The sequence below is a fragment of the Phaethon lepturus genome, unplaced genomic scaffold (genome assembly GCF_000687285.1).
Source record: "Phaethon lepturus isolate BGI_N335 unplaced genomic scaffold, ASM68728v1 scaffold43780, whole genome shotgun sequence".
NCBI lineage: Eukaryota > Metazoa > Chordata > Aves > Phaethontiformes > Phaethontidae > Phaethon > Phaethon lepturus.
Genome location: NW_010514896.1, coordinates 1 through 16,068, shown reverse-complemented (window position 1 = coordinate 16,068; position 16,068 = coordinate 1). Strand labels below are relative to the sequence as shown.

The 16,068-nt window shown below is 48.2% G+C and overlaps 1 protein-coding gene across 1 annotated transcript; it reads right to left on the bottom strand.

Annotated features, from left to right (window-relative positions):
* Positions 1-6,267: 6,267 nt before the first annotated feature.
* On the bottom strand, positions 6,268-16,024 carry LOC104626335 (netrin receptor UNC5C-like; the record flags this gene model as incomplete). The annotated part of the gene is made up of 6 exons (XM_010294229.1): positions 6,268-6,920; positions 7,149-7,327; positions 10,094-10,258; positions 10,478-10,627; positions 15,103-15,336; positions 15,915-16,024. Coding segments are annotated over 6 exons (1,004 nt in total), but the record flags the coding sequence as incomplete, so codon positions are not given.
* Between the last annotated feature and the right edge of the window lie 44 nt (positions 16,025-16,068).

Genomic DNA, 16,068 nt, shown 5'->3' with positions numbered 1-16,068 from the left:
TGCCTGCTGCCTTTCTCCACCTTCGACTGCGGCCACAAAACACAAACCCCAGGAAAACTGTCTGGGGCGAATCCTCCTGTAGCCGTTGGAGGGAGAGGCGTGAGGATTTATGGAGCGCAATGAAAACAGCCTGCATGAGCGTGTGGATGTCATGAATGGTATCTTATGAGGGAGACTACATCACAACAAGTTCTTATGTGCAGATACATCTCTTTTGACCTGTTTGTTTGTTTGCTTGCTTGTTTGTTTTTAAAAAGAAACTAAATAAAAGGCCCCTCTTTCCTTCCAAGCTTCCAGGAACTAAACAATTGAACACAAGATAGTGGTGTATTTTTTTTTCAGTTGCTTATAAATATAATTTATTACCTGTTTAAAAATTCTTTCTTACACTTTGTACATGTCAGGCTGACAGAATAAATGCAGGCATTTACAAACAGAGGGAAGGAGAAAAAGGGAGGGGGGTAAGAGGCACACTCAGAACTAGTAAACCACACCTCCACTGTACAGCAATACAAATAATGCAATGGCTAGCACTTCTCTGGTAGTAAGTCAGTTTTTAGAAAAGGAATTGCATAGAAGATACAGCAATAGGGAAATCAAAACCAAAATAATTCTCTAGATCTGAATAGCAAAGAAAACAAATCCCACGAACTCTGGTTGGAGCTGAGACATGGGAAGAGGAGGGAGAAACGCAACAGAACCTCTCGGCCTGGGTCGCACAGGCGTTTCCTTTCCTACGGGCCCTCCTCCTTTGCTTTAGGAAGGTACCAAAGGTACCATCTTCACGTGTTGTTTGTGTTTTGTTTTTTTTTTTTTTCTATTTTACTCTTCAACATTAACAGACAGAACGTGTGTTAGCAAAAACGTCCACAGCGCAGGTGCGGCAAAGCGGTAACGCCAGGTAACGTCGTAGCTTCTCTGTGTCGGCCGTGTCGCGCACCCCGCTTCGCGGTGGGTGACTGACTCGGCTCGAGGGGTGCTTTGGCACGGTGCCTCGCAGAATCGATGGGAGACGAGCGTTTTGCTTCTCCTTCTTTCTAACTGTGTTTACTTTCCAGACTGATTTTGCTTTGTGTTCCTATTGTTCGAGCTCCCGAATTTACTGGCAAGCCATAGCAAGAGCCAGCTGGCAGCAGCCAAAGAAGCTCTCGGGGCCGCCCGAGCTTTTCTCATCGAGGGGCTATTGTCCCGCCAGCTGCAAGCGGGCAGCTGGAGAGCAGAGTGCCAGGGCTCGGAGAGCCCCGCGCCGCTGCGGGGGGCCCTGCCCAGTTACATCCCGCTCCTGCGCGGGCATCGAGAAGTTACTCACATGCCATGGCAATGGGACGCTTTTGGAGAAAAGGGCAGGCCCAGGGTACGGCACATGTAGCAATTAATTTCTTTGTAAGCGGTCGAGGAGACTGAACCACTATTAAATACATTAAACCAGCATCACAGAAAATGTGAAATACTTATTCAGTGATAGAGGTTTGTGGGAACTCTGGGTTATCATTGCTTTTTTGTACAGGCAGAGCTTATCAAAGGACTTTCGGATAAAGGGATTTTCAGACTTCGGGGAGCAGGTGCCAAGCTTAAAGGACAAGTAAGTAAACAAACTAAATGCTCCTATTTCAAGTGAGGAGCTTTACCCACCAAACTTGAGGGCTCATTTCTGTGCCTTTGGTCCAACTCTACTTCTTTGCCGGTTTTCACTCTGTTGGCTCTCGATGTACTGCCTATTTGACCTTGCAGTGATGACACAGCACTGATTTTTGACCTTCACCTTCCCAAGCAAAAGTTGGGTTTAGGGGGGATGCCCACAACTGACATCAGAGCTAAAAGCCTCTAGCAGTAGGTGTCCTTCATTTTCTCCTCTCTGGCTGTCTGTCTATGTATACACACACACACACACACACACTTTGCGTTTCTCTTTCCCACTTTTCCCACAAATCTCAATTCCCACTTCAAAGTATGTCCTTCAGCATTTAAAAATCTGCAGTGCAGCTCATTTTATGAACTCAAAGTTTCACACACAAGCTAGGAATGGATGGCGATGGTGACCCCAAGTCAATACCTCATTGGAGTCCTTGCGGGAGAAGGGCCAGAGGTTTGGTTTTCATTCACAAACTACTCCCATCTTTGTGCCACCTGGTATTAAGCAAGCCAGCCTGCAAACAATTAGTTACTTCGTGGCCAGATGAGAGCCAGAGCAATACCTGAAAAGACTTCTGAACACTCAGTAAGATGATACTTTACAAAGTGCCCCTGGACACGAGATTAAAAAAACCCAACCACCTCAACAGTATCATCTTGTTTAAAATTAACCTCAGAGCTGTGGTAACTACTGGGCTAGAGCATACAATGGTCTAAGGGTCCCCCCTACCCCTCCCTTCCACATGCCCCCCACCCCCCAAAACAAGAAGGAAAAGGAGAACCGAAAAGAAACTATTTTAGGTAGCAATACAGACATTAGGACACTGTCCACAATGACAGGCTTACAGCATGTAAATACATTTATTCTATATGTAAGCAACAGAAATAGCAAGAAACCCAAGGAACAGACATGTTTTACTCTGTGGCCATCCCAGGCTCCAACATGTCTCATGAGTGTCTGCATTTCTGCCAGCGATACAGAAAAAAAAAGAGTCTCGGACTCCCATGGAAGCAAATCTTGAGAGACCCTCACTGCCTCAAAACTTCTGAGATTCAGTAAAATAGCACTTAGGTCTTGCACTGTTTAGCAAGATACACTGGATCAGCTGTGATCAGAAAATTTGGAAAAAAAAAAGCGCCATACCCCAAACTTACCCTACGCACTGACAGCCACCTTTACAAGAACACAACACAGAAGAACTGAAGAAAAATCCGTGAAAAGGACTGCCTCCGATAGCCGTTTCTTACTCGGAAATTAAAGGTTTTCCGTGAAGTCAGTAGATATTTAGATATATATATTATTTATAGCGCTAGCAATCAATGTGTGATGAAGAGGTGGTGTGAAGAGCAGCAAAACTGCTACAGCACATAGCCAAAAGCGGACAATGAAAAGGATAAGCATTTTAAAAAGTAGTAGTAAAAGAAGCCTGCAGCCATTTTTTTAAAAAGTAGATGTGCTTACCTGACATAAAATGTTGCAATAACTCTTAAGAGGAGTCGGTTCTATCTACCAAACACAATTGTCATTTTTCCAAGAGCTGCCCCTCGGGAAAGCCTCTTCCCGAGCGATGTTGCTCGCCGCGGCGGTGGCATGTTGGAGCCGGGGCTCAGCCCCACGAGATGGCACTGTGTCCATGCAATCCAGGCGGAAGGACCGCTGCCGGGTCCTTGGGGCAGCAGGATGGGGATGCTGAGGGGTGCATACCACCAGCGGGGCCCAGAGCTCCCTCCGTGCCCTGCCAGCACCGTACCCCCAGAAAAAAAGAGAAAACTCTGAGCAAAATTAATGCGGGGGAGTCTCAGGTGAGGTGGGAGCTGCCAGGCGCAGGGGTGGCAAAGCACAAGCGCAGAGCTGCTCGGACGAGCTGTGGCTCTGTGGAGGAATCGTCCCCGGCACCTTCTCCCTGCCAGGGCTGGGACCTTGGAAAAGCTGATGGAGCAGGGCACGGGGAACCCGTCCAGCCTGTGATTGCAGTGGGCGAGGAAAGGTTTCTGAGCTGTACGGGTGGAAGAGCAGCTTCACCTCCTAGCGATGGCGATGCTGCTGCCCTAGTGATGTTCTTGACCACCATCTACCTCTGTGGACGTTCCTCTTAATCCGGGCATGCCTTTTCCTCCCAATAAATTCCCTTTACAGTGATGCCGTAAACGGAAAATGCCCCAGAACATTTTAAGCAAGTTGCTCAGCTGTTCTTGAAGGTGGCGTTGGGAGATAGGTCACAGAGCTGGCAAAAGGAGCATCGACTCGTAGGCCTCTCAGAAGGCTGCACACGCTGCCCACCTAGCAAAAGCCGAGAGCTGGGACTACTGGTCATCCTGGGCATCAGCTAACAAAGACCGAGATGAAGAGAGGAAGGCGCTGAAGGACAGTTCAGCTCATGCATCTGCCTTGGAAAAGGAGTCATGCAGGAAGAACAAGCAGAAAGAGGGAAGAAACACAAACTAAGTACAACTGGTTACACCTGAAGGTGGAACAGAAGGGAGAAAAGCTGAAACCTCTCTTTTAAGAGCCATTTTAGAGCTCCAAGGAGTCAGAGCTGGAAACCCCAGTTGAAACTTCCTGAAGTTGGAAGCAAGATTTCCCTCAGCACTGCAACATCCATCAGCTGCCCAAGGTGGAAAAGAAGATGGCTGTTTGTGGAAAAGATGCCCTTGGCATCCCCACATTCAGAGCAGGTGGGGCTTAAGCAGGCAAATGCAGACAGATGTTGAAAGTTAAATGTATGTCCTCTGGTCTCCGGTTTTGACTGAAATGCTGGTTTGCAAACTGCCAGGTTACCTCTTACGAGGAAAGGAATGCTTTGTGATCGCTGCCCAGCGGTCAGTCAAAACCCCAGTGGTGTCAGGGAGCTGAGAAATTAAAAACAAAAAGTCCCAATCCTATGGAAATGTCAAATGGGAAAAAGGTCAGATGAAATTTTCCTTTCATTTTGACCGATGACATTTTCAAAGTTACCTTTAAAGGCGCAATCCAGAAAGCCTTGGGGGAAAAACAGAACAACAACAAAAAAAAAAAAACCACAAAAGAAACCAACTCCAGTCTCGGGAAGCAGATGAAGCGCGAATACGTGCGTGGGCAGGGGCATGTGTGTGTGCACAATGGCAATAACCAGGGCCTGACCGGGAACAGACAGGCTGGGAAGAAAGCCGCCTTTGCAGCAGAGGCAGAGGACTGACAAGCCTGGCAGTACGCACTGCCATGTACCAAAGAGTCGGTCTTTTCACTGAGCAGAAAATACAATACGCTTGCAGCGACAACCAAAAAAGCAAGAGTTCGCTCCTTTTGCCAAGTTCCCACTTCACCTGTTCGTGGTGGCCAAGAGGGACACGGCCAAGAGGGACAAACGTCCCCCAGGTCAGCCAGTGAGGACCCGCACTGCCCCACCCAGGCTGCGGACGGACCACAGCCCCGGCACCAAACTGCGGTACACGGGATTTCGACTTCACCACCCTGCCACCCTGCGCTGGCCCGGGCTTGCCTGCCTGCAGCAAGCTCAGAGAGAGCAGCAGAGATCCACCTGGTGCATCTCACCCAGAAACGGCCCAGCAGATGACTCCCAGTAGCTCTGACCACCACAAACATCACGGGAAGAGGTGGGTTTCAGTGGGAGCGAGCACCTGCAGCTCTGTGGGAAGCTAACGGGAGCTGCTGGTTCTCCGACTGCTTCAAAGCAATGCAAGACACACGGAGGCCCACTTCGGATGCAGAAATCAGGTGGTCAACATCAGTGCCTCTACATGCTTGCACACATGCTCCGTTCAGGGAGCATGGGCTATGTGTATTTGGACTCGGAGGCCATCACTGGTTCACAGCCACCTTGGGACAGGACGGCTGCTTGGAGCAACCTGGAGGCACCAAGGTGGTGCAAAACACCCCAGGGAGGGCTGCTGGGTTGGATCTTTTGTGGGTGCAGACCAGTGACTTCAGTGGAGCGGCGCCAGTTTATACCACCTTTGCATTGGGCATGAAGCACAGCAACGCAAACATGAGGTGAGCAACCCGTGTGGGCTAGTAGAGGACTTTGGAGGAGGAGGAGTACGATGGCTGAAGAAGGGAAGGGCAGACAGCATATAGAGGAACACGTCTTAGAAGACTTTCAGGAAGGGGACAACAGGTTCCATAAAAACAGGAATGATTCATTCTGCTGCTGACAAAATTAGAAACAAAGTAATAATGGTAATAATAATAATAACAATAATAATCATCATCATTATAATCCTTGCACTAGATACTAATTAGTAAATAATTATCATAGCAACTTCTCTTTTTAATTTTTTTCTGGGTTTCTTTTTTTTCCCCCTCTAACCACTATGAATTGCATATCCAGCCCCCTCATACCGCAAGGGGGTCGAAAGTGTGGTGTTACATTGTGAATTGAAAATTAACTCCGATCCTACATTCCCCACTGTCCTACAGGCTCAGTGGGACTGCCTTGGGGAAGAAAGGGGATGTTATGTGTGTTCCTGCTTAGCACCCAGAGTACCTGCTTTCCAGATGCACACCTCTTAAACTCTGATTTTCTTAGTTTGTTTGTTTTTTTTTTTTTTACAAGTAGGTCTAGGAAACAGAACAATGACAGGAGGCTCATTGTGAGACAATCGATGTGCCGAATTGTAGCCACAATCTGAAATCACCAGAAACCAGTAAGTTGAAATAGCCACAACCAACTGTCCATAGTCTTGTCTAGAATGGCTTTAAACAAAAAATATAAAGAGCCATGGACAGTCTCCTTACCCCTGTCCAGAATTTGATGTAAACAACATCCATAGAAACTGGGATTGTTAAGAAAGTTTATCCATATATCTGGATAGCAATAAAAAGCGTTTCCTAGGAAACTGTAAAATCCTGTACCAAGCAGTGTACAGCCAAGCCGAGAGGAACATTAGGTTGATTTATATTTTCAAGGTACAACTTTGCATGATTTCTTTCAGATCCTGTGATAATGTACAAGGAGAGCACGTGTGAAGGTCAGGGCTGGTTTTTTTGTTTGCTTGCTTGCTTTCTTCTCTGAAATGTCTCTTGTGAAACTCATTGGTCTGGGTTTTCATTTCAATTCTCGTTTGTAATGACAGGGCATTACCGCTCCCTGCGTCTGTCCTTCCTGTTCACGCCAAGGCTGCATCAGTAATTTCCTTCTGCTGCCAAAGAAACAACGGTTTCGTGTCTTCCCATTTCTTCAAGAACTGCTGCCAGCATGCTCAGGTTGCCATCGGGGAAATTTTGGGCTTCCCAGAGATCCAGGATCACCCCGGTTGGACTCGATTTTGTAGCAAAATAATTTAGGTACCTGCAACAAGCCAAAAGGAAACTTGTTTTTTGAGCTGCATGAAGGCTACCTGAATTTCTATGCTTTCAGCCCATCCCCTTTGCTGGTGCTGTCAAGGTGCTCGTCTCCTGTGCAGTCAGTCTGACCAGTCTGTCGACACATCTGCTGTCATTCATCTTCACCAGGACCCTTTCGCACATCCCTCCGGGGGGCTTCACCGCCCGACCACGCATAGGCAGCCCCGCTCACCTGTCAAGTTTCAGCTTGTGGGCCAGCATCCGCCAGTCGTGGCCCCTGGTCTGGGGCGCGTCCAGGCTGCTGCACAGCTTCTGCCTGATCGGGAGGGGGATGCTGAAAGCACTGGGCCCTACGATGGTGGTGATGGTGCCTGCTGAGTCCATGGGGGGATAATCGATGCCAGTAGGTTCCTGAGGTTGGAAAGAAAGCAAAAATATATAAAAATACAGCTGTTTTGTTACTGAGTGCAGAGACGATTGTAGAAGCGTATCCTCTGAGACTAGGGGAGCAGCCCTCTGCTAATCAACCGTTTTTATCTTAGTCAGCTGAAAAAGAGAAATATTTATAACTGACTTTGAGTAGAGAGCAGATTTTTTTTGTTTCTTTTTTTTGTGTTTTGTTTGTTTGTTTGTTTTTTGGGTTTGTGGGGTTTTTTTGAGGGTGAAGGTTACTATGGCTGGACAAAATTGAGCCCAGCTTAATTAACCACTTACTGGAAATAATGAAATATTAGGCACTTTGACACATTTAAGAGCAAATTGCTACTACTAGGGCAGAACTGGGCTTTCCTGGCTTGGCTGGCAGGAGACCCTTCCCGGCAGCCCCCCAACCCACATGGAGCCAGCTCAGGGCTCATGCCACAGACCTCCCTCTGGCAGCACCCATGCTCTCAGAAGCCTCTGATGCTGGGCAGACCACGGAGAGACAGTCAATACCGCCCCAGGCACAAGCTGATCCCTCATTTTCATGTGGCTTTAACTCTGTCCTGGAGACAGATAGATGGAATGTGTGCGCTCAGGGGGTGGCCATCGCTCTCCTCCCCAAGACCAGCACTGTGCTCAAAGGCGGTAGCAGCAGTGTTTCAAGGGGAACGTCAACTCCAAAGCCAGCCCTGCGTCTGGGTATGGGGTTGATGCTCTCTGATGCGGTCCTCCCAGCTAACAGGCTCCCCATGACAGCTGTAACATGGCCCCACTGGAAATAACAAGTGATTGGCCTTTCTGGGAAAGGATTTTATGTCTTCCTTGGCCTGGAAGGATTTAGCACCCACAGGTAGGTAGAAAGCGGTGCTCAGTAGCTGGTAGGACAAGGCTGGTTGGTCAATTTGAATGGTTGGGTTTGCTTAGGAACGACAAGGTCCTGCAGGGTAACTGAAAGACCCACCAAACCCCATTGATAAGACAGTTCAATTGGCAGAAATTTTACATCCTTTACAGGGGACAAAAAAGAAAGCCCATAAAGGGAGGATGCAGGGAACTGTGTTACTATGTTTTTACCACAGGGTGACACAGGCAGAGAGGCAGATTCAGCAGCAAAAAAAGGCACCAGCACTGTCCTGCAATACCTGGCTGCTAGCTGCCTGCCTCCTCCACAAGAAAGGAATAATGTGCTCAATTTGAAATCGCCAGAAGCAAACCAAACCAGACACCACCTGAAAGCAGACACCAAAACACTCCCTTACGTGACCTAGTTAGTCACCAGAAGAAAGTGTGAGGAACGACAGCTAAGGTTTCCTGATGCCTGGTCTGGTTTCTTTATCACACCAACCTCTTCATCTTACGCCTCTAGAGGCATACACGTCGGTTTCCAGGTTGCTGTTACTACACTGCCAGGTAACACTTGTCATCAAACCAGAGGAGTTTTAGGGTTTTTTTGCTAGTAACAAAGTTGACACAACGCTGTATGCCAGCTCAAGGACCTCCTGCCCCTCACAGGGGCTCAGGAACATCACTACGTGTCAACCAGGAGGAGCAATTTTGCAGCAAGCAGCCTTGATAGCAGCGGTATTATTCCCTCCCTCTATTCATCCCTGATGGATGGGATGGCAGCACAAGACAAGAATATTATCCTGTTCCCTCTGAATCCATTACCAGGCCCTATTACACACAAGCAGCTGAAGATGATTATAGCGTATACTTGCATTTCATTAAAGTTACTCTCAGTTCTTTCTCTTCTCTGCGAGGTTAAATTAGAGATTACCTCAATGCAGCACTTATTACAATAATTGTTTATGATACTTGTTTTACCATCTGTCTTTAATGCTGTGTAGTCCCCAGCTGAATATGTAACTTTACACCCACTAACCAAGCAGATGTTATGGGTAATGGCGCACACCGTCGGGGCCATACAGCACGAGTAACTTTTGTCTGTGGTCTCCCAGCCCTTCCCCAAGTTAGCCAGCAGCAATTGCTGCCTGAGAGCCTGCTCTTCATAGCCACCGAGGGTACCAAGCATAAAACCCACCAGCACATTCACTGAAGTCAATGCCACTTCACACCTGAACATGTCGCTTGGTCTCAGCCCTAAGTTTGGCTGCCCCAGGGAGCGAAAGTTCTCCAGGTGCTATGTAGTACCAGCAAAGATGTTCCAAAACTTATGATCATTTTTCTACTGGAAAATGTCAGCCGTCAAAAGAAAAATTGTCGAAGATAATAGTCAGGATTTGTAGCAGTAGCAAAATCTGAGGAGAAAAGTCTATGGCAAACTAGATCATACGATATTCCCTATTGCACAGGAGTTACTACATGGGATCAGAGTGGAGCAGCCTATGCAAACATATGGCAACGACATTTTTCCTATTCTCCGTTTTGCTTCTCCAGGAAATGTCAGGCATGATGATCTTGTGGACTGCCAGGAAACAGGACCATGCAGTGCTCTGTGAGATGCATTAGGGCGTAACAGGCAAAGAGCACAGGCACAGAAAGGCGGCACTAGCAGGGAGACCACAGCTGCCCTCCTCCCTCCCTTGAAGGAGGGATGCTCCCTTCCAGATGAGAGAAACTAAGGCAAAGTGCAACAGGAGATACAAAGCAACAACTTAATCCATCCCTTATGTCCCTCCCAGCAGTCGGGAGGAAAATGGGGAGCACTAAACAGGTAGCAGTGGGAAAGGATATACCTCCTTAGCCCTCCCGCGTTCCTGCAGTCGGACAGAGAAGTGCACTGATGTCATTTACCTCTGAGACGGAGCAGTTGAGCTGGAAGATCTGCCCCTCTCCTTCGACCTGCCGCACACAGAGTTTGCACACCAGCTCCAGGGTATTCAGGCTGAACCTTTCCAGTGTGAAGGTGCAGTGCAGGTTCCTCTGGCACCCGCTCCAGATGTGGTAAAAGGGAATCTCCTTCAGGAGGAAAGCAAAAAAAGTATAGTCAGGGATGGGTGCGGGACCAGGGCATAGATGCTATATGACTAGAGACCGTGGGCTCCACACTACTGTCACTGCAAAAAGTGTCCATGGGATGCAGCCTGGCACCTGGTATTTTTTAAACAACCCTGCGTGTCACTGTATTTCTTGAAGCCTCACTGCTAGGATCCAATGTGAATGGTTTGTGATGCTCACCTGGTATTTGGCCAGCAGTTTGCTCTTCCAGAGAGAGTGGGCAATGTCATGAATGGACAGGCGGAGGTTGTGGGTGCTTCCCTTAAAATGCAAAGCTTTGGGCTCCTCCAGAAGCTGTCCGCCCATCTGCCGCTCAAGCTGGAGGACCTCCTGCAGCATTGTGATAACAAGAAGAAAGTGGTCAGGTTTCATCAAGACAGTACACTGGTCTTCTGATTCCTCAAGACTGACTGCTGTAGATGCTGTCACTTGAGTAATACAGAAAAAATGCAGACTTGTGTTTCCCTGTGAGCCTGAATTGCACTAGTAGACCTGAGCATAGCCTTCGTCATACAGCAGCAGCCCAGCAGGGATACAGGCACCCGTGTCCCCTCTGGGAGACACGCACCATTATCGGACATGTCCTATAAGCAGAAAGCTTAATTGCATGCAATTACATTGAACACAAAGACATTGCATACAGGCACTGTTTGAATACAGAAATATATCAGTCTTCTCCATTGCTCGCCGAAGTGGCCATCTAATGGTAGCTTTACTATTTTGCTTTTTGGAAGCTCTTACTTGCATAAGTCCTCCTGATCGGGGATCTGTGTGTACCCCTGGTCCTTCAGTTTGTAACCTTCTGGCAAACTGCTCCATGACAGAGCAAATCAGGGATGACAGATGCCTATTCTGAGACTAACCTTCAAGCAGGACGGTATCAAACAATGCAAGACACTGTGACAGAGTATTTTGCACATATAGATACATAGGTTCCGGGTTACTGAAATATTGATCTTATAATTAAAAGCTAGTGAGCCAAGAGTCTGGTCATTTTCTCCAGCTAAAAATAAATATATGCCTGTAACTATCGAGACCACAGTGGACCGTTGCCTACAGCCTAACTGTATTCCACATGGAAGAAGCAAGTACAAATGCACCTACATGAGCACCATTAGAAACCAGCACCGCCAAACTCAGTCATACTTAATTACAAGAGCCAAGCAACCAACGGGTCTCACGTGGCCAAGGCCAATCATGTACAAAGTGAGCACGCTCAAGGAGTAGGTGGGCGCATGAAACCAGGATGCTACCCCAGGCCTCCTGAAGAAGCCTCCGTTTTAGGTAGGCACAAACCAAGCTACTCTTGAGCACATTCAGGATCTAGTTAGCATACAAGAAAAGCCCCTGTCCCTGGCGAGCCCAGCACCTGGCAGATCCTGAAGCTAAAACGATGTTTGTTTATCAGCCATTAGAGAAAAAGAAACAAAATCGGGAAACCTTTTAGATTAAGGTTAAGCCAATGAATCAGTTCCAGCTTCTTTCCAGTGTCCCCTAATTACCTCATCAAGATGTCTAAAGAGCAATCGATAGTAATTATCTGATTACTATAGATCTTCATTATGTCCAAATTATCTCCCAGCAACGGCCAGGAGACAACACGTGGCCCTGCGTGAGCTAATTGCAGATGCCACCTCTCAGGCACGTGGGGCACAGGGACCGAATCCCGTGCAGTGCCAGCCCTGGGAGCCGCACCACTGCGGGGGAAAACACTGCAGCGTGGTGCTGCACCATCCCACTCACCACATCTGGGTGTCTAGTTTCAATATCCCACTTTTGGTAACCACCCTTGGTCACCGTAGCCCCTCTACATGCTCCAACTGGAGGGCGCTGAGCAGCCCATGCTTCTCCCATGCTGCTCAGCTAATTAATTCAGAATTAATTTGGAACCATGACTTGTGCAGCCCTTCAAACCTGCAGGCTGGCTCTAGCCACGCGGCAATTTATTTAGAGCACTGCTTATCCCGCTGGCTGGTGCCTCTATGCCCTCCTTGAGCCAAAACCCGAGCTGCGCGTTGCCTGCCCTGTGCTGAGGTGGCTCTGGCCACCCTCCCCATTGCCTCTCACCACCCCTGTGAGCCAGGACTGACGCCCTTACACCTCTCCTAGGAGAGGGAGCCGTGTAAGGCATCGCTCCACCGTCAGCCCTGCCTGGACAGCCACAACCTGTATTTCGAAAGGGCACAAGCAAGCAATGGCATTCAGTCCAAGCTGTTGCCTTTCTTCATTAGAAGGAAAAATACACATTAAATAATGGAGAGAACATCACACGCCTGTTTGTGCCTTTTTTTTGGTTGTTTTTTGGAGGACAGTCACCGCGCAGCACGAGGCAGGTTGGGGGGGATGCCTGCAATCGTTCGCGCACCCCCGGTGCGGCAGACAGCCGTTTCCGTGTGCCCGTCTGCTCCGCCCCGCCACGCTGCCACACGCGGCTCACATACCTCAACCTCAAAGCCATACATGAATAAACAGATGAGAATAAAGCAGCTGGGTTTCTTTATAGCTATGGTATTATTACCTTTTTTTTTTTTTTTTTTTTTTTTTTTTTACATCAGACTAGCTTGGGCAGCCCCCTCAAAGCGCAAAAATCAGCCTTAAAATGAGAGGCCAGTGCTCCAGGTCACAGCTACCCTCACCCTTCCCCAAAAAGCATTTTCGTGAGCACCCCACCCAGGCGACCGGGACCCTGTGGGGCAGCGGACGCTGAGTGCGTGATCCACTCTGCTCCACAGCCCCCAGGAACCTCCTCCCAGCAGGGCCGGGGCTGCTGCGGTGCCAGCTGTTGTGCAAGCACACAGCAAACACCCCAACCTTTTTTCTCTTTCTAAATAATTGTAGCTTGAGTTTACACAATGCCGCTGCACAGGGCTGGTTTGTACACACCGGTTCATACGCACCGATCCATGCTCGACCCTTTCACCTACAGCTGGCTTACTGGGTTCATTTTTCTTAAAGCTTCTCCTTCCCCAGAGCTTTCATTTCCAGAGAAGTGTAACTAGCTGATACGTTTGGAAGAGCTTGTGGCCAGCGAGCATGTGTGCTTGTCCTCCTGTAAACCCCCAGATAGCTGGGTCTTGAACCCCACGGGTGGCCTTGCAGTCTTGGGGTAGAAGTGCCAAAAAGAAGAAAATTAAAATGCACGCACTTTGCTGTAAAAAAGCAGTAGGTATGAGTGGGATGGTGGCAGCCTGAATCTGGTCACCTTTCCTCACCAAATTACAAGCTCGCTTGGGGGTCTACCTGCAGCAGAAGCCCCAAGGACTGCCCTGCTCCTCTCCCAAACATTTGCTGTAGCTCCTCAGGTGAAAGATGGTCTCTCCATGTTGCTCAGTGGCTCTCCTGATCCCTTCTGCTATCTCACTGAATCGGATTAACTTTACCTCACAACTCTCCCCACAGTCTATTAGAAACAAAGCAACAGCTCTTGAGTAACACCTAATTGGATTCCCCCAGCTCTGACTGCATTAGCTGTCTGTCCAAAGCCCCTCCGAGTCACTTATTATTACCTCAGGCCTTGACGAAGCCATGGAAAATTGTATTACGCAGCACGGGCATAAAACCGTCAGGACTTTTAAAGCTTGATTGCTACAAAAGATCCTTTTCACTTTTTTTTTTAAAGAGGAAAAACAAAAGGGAAATCGGACCAGGGAAAATAATTGTTTCTAAAAGCCTGGCAACACCAACACATTGACAGAGGCCAAGCTCCCAGGCCCTGTACAGACAAAACCATGCCGAAGTCATGATATGCCTGCTTCAACCCTGACGCTTTACTGCTTTTCTTACATATAGTGAAAGAATATCCCCCCCAGCAAAGCCTAGGCAGGCAGGCTGTGATATCAGATAGTATTTGGGAGGAGAGCAGAGAGTGTCGTCCGCAGTGATGGAAGTCACTGCTCCGAAAAATACAAACATCTCCCAGCCACTGTATGTGGGTTTGAATCCCAATACTTCCCATGCGGCACTGAGGAAGCAAAAGCACGTGCAGCACCAGGACGGCTCTGCTTAGAGTCAGGCTTTGAACTCGTTTTGCCGAGGAGAGGCATCTGGGAAGTTGCACTGGCTACGATTAAAGAACAAAAACCCCACCTTTTAATAACCCACATTCTTACATGTGCAGTTGGAGCTACATATTTCATGAGTGCATCTATTACAGATACCAACTGTATGAATACACGTATTTATAAAGAGAAGTCGCAAGTACAGTTATCTACCTGCTCATCTGTATGTAGCGAGTGTGTGCCTGTGTGCATGCCAGAATTACGCAGTGAGAGTAAGGTTATATAGTTAGAGAAAGCAACAGCTTTGGTTTATTTTAGTTGCGAATTCCCAAAACAAAAAGCTGCACGCAAAGAGGTGTAACAAAGCAGTATGAAAGCAGGCAGTGATTAACAGCCCAGAAGCTTCTTTTATCATTATCATCTATTTACAAAGAGGCATTTATATGTTTCCCCATCTCTGGGGACCTGGCACTTAGCATTAAAAATACATGAATAACGAATGAAGCCCCGTGTACCTTATGGCCTTTTAATAATGCAAAAATCTTTGGATTCAGGATATGATACAGGTAAACAAAGGGAAAAAGACTGGTGGGTGGAAAATACTGTGAGATCCCTATGCAAAGGACAATTTATAGTGTGTGTGGGCTAAACTGTAAAACGGTGCCTTTTTGTTGAGCTCTTCTTCTAACCACAGAAATAACCCAGGGAATAGAAATACACGCAGCGGAGGGTCTAGTCACCGCTATGGCTGCAGTCCTGCGAGAGCTGGAGAGGGAGAGGGAAAGCGAGCGAGGGAGCAACAACCACCTTAAGGGCATCCTGCGTGTCATCGAGGCAGTAGACCCGGATGCTGTACTCCAGCGAAGAGCAGGACAGCGGTCCAAAGATGGCCAGTTTGAGACGTTTGGCTGCTGCTTTGGTGATTGACTGTCCCACCAAGGCATACGTGCTGAGGGTTTCTGTCAGGATATGGCAGGCCTCTGGGTCCAGCTGGATATAGCAGGGAGTGGTGAAGTTTTCCTCCCCGACCACCACCACATCCTAAGGGAGAAAGAAGCCAAGTTAGAGCTCCCGACACCTCAGAGCTGCTCGCCTTTGAGACAGCAATGCCCCTTTCAAGCCTGGGTGATGCACAAAGTCCTTGCTGTTTACACTTTAGATTAATCGAGATTTAAAATCCCTGCTTCCAGCTTTTCTCCTGCATCGGCACAGGGAGGGGATGACTTCTCTGGGGTGCTGGTGGTGATGATGGTGGTAGAAACCTCCTCCTGTCCTTACTCCCCTAAGAGCTGAAACTCTTTCCTCTGGGCCCTGCAGCAGCTTTTAAAGCCTGGGCAGAGTTAGGCAAATAATGAAAATATCACCACCAATACTTTATTGAACAGGATATTGCAGGCTAATCATTCGGCGACCACTATTCAACATCAGTAGTCGCAGGTGTGTTGAATAAATAACCACTCTTCACTTCCTAAGCATGACAATAAAAGAGTTATAAAAACTCAAGGAAGGGAAGTAACCACTAGGATGGCCGAATGCCACATCCACACGAAATATCACCCGCTGCTCCATCGGAATAATCCTCCGTGACGAGACCGCAGGGTGAAGAAAAAAATACATACAGCCCGGATGCGAGAAACCTCCCCACCCTGCGTGTCGAGGAAAACAGCTCCCCTGCTAACTAACTTCTCCATCACAACACCCCGCAGGCAGCGCAAGGTGCTCTGAACAGCTGCGGGAGAGAGCAGAAACGAAAAGGCAGCAGCGGATGACGGC